At 32.8% G+C, this 6,959-nt stretch overlaps 1 protein-coding gene across 2 annotated transcripts; it reads left to right on the forward strand.

Annotated features, from left to right (window-relative positions):
- Nucleotides 1-1,376: 1,376 nt before the first annotated feature.
- On the forward strand, nt 1,377-2,990 carry LOC108325522 (uncharacterized). 2 transcript variants are annotated; one of them, XM_017558603.2, is made up of 6 exons: nt 1,377-1,733; nt 1,804-1,901; nt 2,089-2,160; nt 2,233-2,357; nt 2,469-2,541; nt 2,768-2,990. In XM_017558603.2, exons 1-6 carry the CDS (start codon nt 1,532-1,534, stop codon nt 2,870-2,872), a joined length of 675 nt encoding a protein of 224 aa, XP_017414092.1. In that variant the 5' UTR covers nt 1,377-1,531; the 3' UTR covers nt 2,873-2,990. The 2 variants fall into 2 exon arrangements, with proteins under 2 accessions (XP_017414092.1, XP_017414093.1); XM_017558604.2 differs by having other exon boundaries at nt 2,486-2,541.
- The last annotated feature ends 3,969 nt before the right edge of the window (nt 2,991-6,959 follow it).

A 6,959-nucleotide genomic window follows, 5' to 3' on the forward strand; every position in this document is an offset into this window, starting at 1 on the left:
ATGCACGAAAATAAATTCTTCACGTGGCCAATGTATGTACATCATAGTTCAAGCTTTTAGAACTAAAAAAAATATATGAAGAATTAATTATAATGATAAAAGACAAATAAACAAAATAAAGAAAATTATGAAACTTTGGAAAGAAAAAAAATATGTTAACAGTTTTGCAGAGAAGTCAAGATGGAATTGTAAAAGTTCTAAGTATAAAAATACTCAAATAATAATACACAAAGAAATTATCATACCCTTACAGTAACACATATCAAGTGATAAAAATTCGAAGTGATTGAAAGTCACTTATTCAAGAAAGCACACAAACAATTTATTCATAACTAAAGATCAAGTTTTACAGAGTCCTAAAGCCATTTAATTCAATAACCATGGTAATTTAACAAAGTAAGTAATATAATAGAATTACATCTTAAACACTTAAATACACAATTACCATCACAAAATAAGAAATTCTTACTAACTAAATATTAGTTGCAAAATAAATTATCTTATAGTATTAATTTATTTTTGGGTCTTACAGTCTCTGCGGCGGCTACAGCGGCATTGATGGTGAAAGACGATGAAGGATGGCTCATGTAGGAGGATGCTCGTGCTTTGAACTCGCGGCGACTTGGGGGTTGTTTGCGCGATCTGATGATGGAGGCTGTAGAGGCTCGCGACGGTGGGGAATGGTTGCTCATGGTGGTGATCGGATGTAAGCTTGAAGGATTTGTGGTGTTGATGGTAGCTTTTCAGAGGACTAAGGTTTCTATTTGGAGAAGGTAAGCGTTTCTGGGTTGGTGGCATTTAAAAAAAAAACGTGGCACACATACAAGGGAAGTTGACAATCCACGTGGACTTGTCGTTTGTCACATCAAAGAAAATTTAATGCCGTCAAATTTTAAGGACTAACATAAAAGTTTCAAAACTAAGAAGACTAAAATTAACAAAACTTTGAAAGTGGGACGAAAACTAAAATCGCTTGATAGTTTAGGGACTAAAAACATATTTAACTATATATATATATATATATATATATATATATATATATATATATATATATATATATGAAAAAGGACATTAGTTAAATAAATGAATAATTTTTTAGTCACGGCAAAACAGATTTGAATAATTTGACACGTGAAAAAACAAAATATAAAGTACATGAGATAATTAGTTGTAATAATTGTATGATTATGAAATAATATTGTAAAGATTTTAAATAGTATATTATGTATTAGGATTTTGATACGTTGACAATTTTTTATAATAATTTTTTGACAATAGATCGTATCATTATTTTATTGCTTTATTTAAATTTATTTTTAAAAAAATATTTTTCTATGTATTAACTGGAAGAATGGAATGCAAAGAAAAGTAGCTTGCATCCCATCACACAGCACATAGTAAGCGTGTCTGTTTCTACACCTTTCCACTCCCAGATTCATCTCTACATCATATCTGCTAGTGTTTCACCTTCCCCTCATTCACACACTGCAACACCACATTGTTTCTTTTCATTATTCTCCACTTCCCAAAAATGGCCATGGCAGTTGCTTTCTCTCTCTCTTCTCCCTCCTCGGCTCTGTTCCAGTCCCGCCACTCCTTCGCCAAGTGTCTCGCATCAAAGCAAAACTCGCCCCTGCAACTGGAACAGACGAAATCCAGTGACAACACCCCAATCACTCTACACTCTTTCTCTCCGTTCCCATTGTTATGCGCCGCCGCTCTTTTACCCGGAGGTAAACACTTCCCTACTTTTTATGTTATGCGTAACAATCTATCACACCAATTTCTGTTATCTATCAACAGCTGAAGCCGTGGGTTCCGTTTTCGGTCCTTTCGTTGACCTTGTCAAATCGTTGAATCTTCCAGATTGGCTCGTTCATTGGGGCCACCCTGCCAACATGGTAACTAACTAACAATAACTTCATGTAGTTTTTCCATTTGAATAAAATTAGAACAAAAAATTTAAATTAATTTCTCTTTAATTAGTGGAAATTATAGAAACTGATTCTAGTCTATTTTATTTTTCTTTTCGAGAATGCTTATGTAAAAAGTTAGTTTGTTAATGGATTTTGCTGTTTTGACTTTCAGGCAGTCGTGCTCTTTGCCATGGGTGGCTATGGCACATATCTGGGATTTCGGATTCGTTATTCTGAAAATGTGGTATGTTGATCAAATCTTTTCCCGTTTCATTGCTTACTACTGTGGAGTTTTTATGATTTGAGTATTTTGCAGGAGGAAAAGGCTAAGGCTAAGGATTTACACCCTAAGCTTTTAGCTGGTATGTTTTTCTTCTTTGCTCTTGGAGCTACTGGGGGAATAACTGCTCTACTCACTTCGGATAAACCCATTTTTGAGAGGTCATTTTTCAATCTTCTACTTGTTTTTTTATTCGAATTATTCATTTTCAACTGCAATTAAAACGAAAAAGAATCATGTTGCTCTTTTTATGCTGCGTTGTTTGCACGCAGTCCTCATGCTGTTACAGGCGTAATTGGCCTAGCTTTATTGACAATACAAACTGTATTGCCCTCACTCTTTGAGGTAACTAATGCTTATTTTTTTTCCTTTTATGATAATCGATTACTTGCTAGTAGTAAACGCTGAAGTTTGTTTATGAATATCAAATGAGTTTACAAATTTAATTAGAGAGCTGTCTTGCTTTGAGCACTGTAAAGAAGCAACTAAACCAAATTAGTTCATGAACGGAATTAGATACATCTTTCAATTTGGTTGTCCTTACTCTGGGTTACTTCAAAATGATATGCAGGGAAATCCCGGACTAAGGAATGTTCATGGTATCTTGGGTAGTGGTATCATGACACTTTTTCTAGTTCATTTTGCCCTTGGACTTCAATTAGGATTTAGTTACTAATTGAAGTTTCCATTGGACTTCAATTGTTATGTAGAGGTCATTCATTTTAATTATGGTGTACATTCTTTCCTAGTTCCAATTGTGAGCTCTGATTATCATGATTGTTTGTTCTAGACTCTATCATTTTGCTTTTAAAAATAGCTCAGAGATTGGTTACATACCCACACACTATTTAAGCATAAAATGACTACTGTTACAACCTATCTGAAAACTTCACGATGAGAGAGGGAGTTGGAACTTGAGATTTCAGTATAATAATTGTAGAATTACTAACAACTATTTTAGATATTATAATAATACAACTTAAATAATGTATACTACATTAATAAACATCAACTTGGGAGGAATAAGAATATTGTAATGAAGTCCACAAAAAGAAAGATAATGGTTTTTCCACTCGCATCACTGCTCACCCAATTCAACACTTTGATCCCAATAATTTATTAATAAGCAATTTGGCAATGAGGTAGTGGTTCTCCAGAAAGATTTCTAAACCTAACGTTAGCAACAGTGCTGGTGAATAATAACTTGGTCTACAGCGACCCCGGCCGTAATTTCATATTATTGGGCTACACTCTGAAAAGGCAAGAACATATCAGTATTAATAACGCCTTTTTTGTCTAGGAAATAAATTTATGTATTTTCATTGAGCATTATTATCCTTCACTAAAATATGCCCAATTATCAGAAGCCTGGAATTTTAAAACAGAGGTGCATTGGGGATTTTGCACCCCATTTACTACATTCACTACAAGAAATTAGGCAATTAGTGTCCGATAAAACCCCGTGTAATGATAAAAAGAGCCGCTGCTAATTGTTATAACATCAATCTTATGTTTTGAGTCAGTGTTGAATGTACTAATGAATGGTAATAGAATAGACTAAAGATAATCAAACCTCATAATGGACACGATGGGTTGCGAATCCCCTTCCACCTTCCTCCAGCATGTGCCAAGCATATTACAGGAACGATTACATATAAATAGATTTTTACGTAATTCTCTAATTTTCTTCATTTTAAAAAACTTATGCTAATTTAGTAAACTATTGAAGACTCTTCTAGTGTCACTGAAGAATAAACAACTAGGAGCATATAGGTGCAAAAGGGAAATTAAAGAGTAAACATCTAATGCACTAGGGATCATCCAGCAAGAGAGTAGACTCTCTTAACAAGAGAATATACATTTCAATGCAAAGTCGAACTTTGTCTACTGCGTAAAAATTTTATTACAAATTCAGTATAGATAATTTTAATCAACTCAAAATATCTCCAAACGAATTCAATTTACATTCTCAATTTAAACCAAATTTCTAGAGCATATGCAGAAACAAAAATTAGAAAATAAGAAGTTAAAGGGGGTTTCGTTTGACTTATAGACAATGCTAAAAGAGTTTTAATAAAATAATTAAAAAGGAAAATTGATTCTCCAATTCATGATTGAATTTTTCATAAGTTATTATATGATTATCATATAACAAAACAATTTAAAAAGGAATTAGGTTTTAAACATTAATTTATTTGTTAATTTTAGAAATTAATTTGGATTCTAATTTATAAATCAATTATAATTTTTTTATTCATAATATAAACTATTTTAGATGCTAATAATTTTTAGTTTATAATTGATATCTAAATTAATAATTATAATAATTAATTATTTTTTCTCTCATTTAATGATTTTCTCGTAATGAAACCAATTTATTTGACGATTTACAGAGAATCCAAAAAACATGGATCAAGAAACCAAGAATTTGAAAATACCTACCACTAAAGCAAAATTTATTAAAGACAATAGATGATGACAAAAAAGATAAAGACTAGGTGACTAAAATTGAATTGAAAACAACAAACTATTTAAAATAGCAATTTACTTTATTAGATTCTTACTGTTATCTCTTGACTCTTAAATCACATCTCCACGTAAAAGTAGTCAAGATATGAAGTGTAATGCAAAAGTGGGAAGAGACTCCTTAATCAAGTTTGAGGGAATATGGGCAACTGCAGAGTTTCATTCATCTGCTCTTACAGCACCATAATGATAAACATGAGTATAGTAAGAAAGGGTCCAATCATACATGAATGATAAGACTTTCTAGACTACAACAAACTCTTTTCTAGTAATAAATTGATCATGAATACTTTTAGTCTTTTCCTTGTAAAATTTTGAGTTTACATAGCTCTCGAATATGATCTCATCGAGTTCTAACATCTAAACCTTTCTTTGTTCTCCTGAAAAATGACTTTTGTTTCTCAAACTTTCAGTGAATGTGCATAAAAAATAGACCACCTCTATTTGCTAGTGAAAACTTTGTATTTTTGAAAATTAGAATGCAAATTTTTCTTGAATCCGTGGACAAAGTTTTATGAGATGCTACACTCAATGGTCCATTTGAACCCAATAATGTTGTTAATGGAAAACTGTTTTGTAAAATTTTTCTGAGTGGACTCAAGATTAGAACCGAAGAGCACAGTATGATGTGAAAGCTAGAAATGTAATTGCCTCTGCTTTAACAATGGATGAATTTTTTAGGGTCTTTCAATGCAAAACAACAAAAGAAATGTGGGAGGTTCTTGAAGTTACACATGAAGGAACATACAAGGTGAAGCGTTCCAAAAAGAATTCCTTGATACAAGAATATGAGTTGTTCAAGATGAAGGCCGAGGAGACCATCTATGATGTGCAGAAGAGGTTTACACACATTGTCAACCATCTAATGGCTCTCGGGAAGTCTTTTGAGAAAGAAGAGATTAACATCAAAATCCTGAAGAGTTTAAACAGAAGTTGGCAGCCAAAGGTAACTACTATTTCAGAATCTAAAGATTTAACTAACATGAATATGGCAACCCTTTTTAGCAAGCTTAGGGAGCATGAGTTAAAACTCAGAAGACTGCGAGAGGAAGAAGAAATTGAGGAAAAGAAATTGATTGCCCTCAAAGCCACAAGCAAGAAATCCTCCAAGAAGGTTGAATCTGAAGCTGAATCAGATGTAGAAGTATCAGAAAAGGAAATTGTGAATATGATGGTGAGAAAATTTAATAGATTCATGAAGAATAGATATTCTGCAACTGACAATGCAGGTTTTTCAAGAGGAGAAAAAAAGAGCTCAAGAAGCAACACTGTGCAATGCTATGAATGCGGAAAGGATGGCCACATAAAGCCTGACTGTCCATACTTGAAGAATAGGTAGAAAGAAACCACCAAGTACTCTCAGGATAAGAAAAGCAAGCAAAAAAAGCATATATAGCATGGGAAAACAGTGATGGTGATTCTTCAAGTGATGATGATTGCAGTGTTGAAGAGGAGTCAAATTTATGTTTCATGGCAGGCTCTGCACACTCTGATGATGACAGTGATAATGATTTCGAGAATGAATCGATCGAAGTCAAGTACGACTTGCTACTGGATGCATTTCAAGAAATACATGCAAAGGCCATGCGACTCCAATGCAAGGTGAATCGATTATCTTCTAAAAGGAAAGACTATGAATATCGAATTGATAATCTTGTAGAGGAAAAAAATAAACTGAAAAAGGATTTAGAAAATGCTTTACAATCTACAAAGACTGTTAAAACTAAAATACAAATTGTGGAAAAGAATTGTGTTAACTGTCCAACACATTTAGAAAACATAGATTACTTAACAAGCACTCTAGCTAAATTTACTCAAGGAAAAGAAAATCTAGATGTTGTGCTAAGATCATCTGGTAGGGCAATTAATAGGCAAGGCATTGGCTATAAAGCAAAGAGTAATAGGATTAATTCTAAGAAGTTTATTGATCTTAGTAAACCTGTTACAAATGCTAGTTTTTACTGCAATACTATTGGCCATAATGTCAGAAATTGCTACTACAAAAAGATTGGGGTTCCTAAAAGAAAATATAAGTGGATTCCTAAGGAACAACCCCCTACAACTAATAAAAAAGGACCCAAGTTTGTATGGATACCTGCTACAAAATCATTCAATTGTTTTGCAGGTAAATAAGCTGCTGCTAAAGCAGAAAAAATGCTCAAGGATGAACTACAAATGGAACAAATCACAAGTTCTTGAGTTTCTAAATGTGGTAACTGTAGCAATTATTTTCATAC

Source organism: Vigna angularis, chromosome 3 (assembly GCF_016808095.1).
Source record: "Vigna angularis cultivar LongXiaoDou No.4 chromosome 3, ASM1680809v1, whole genome shotgun sequence".
Classification (NCBI taxonomy): Eukaryota; Viridiplantae; Streptophyta; class Magnoliopsida; order Fabales; family Fabaceae; genus Vigna; species Vigna angularis.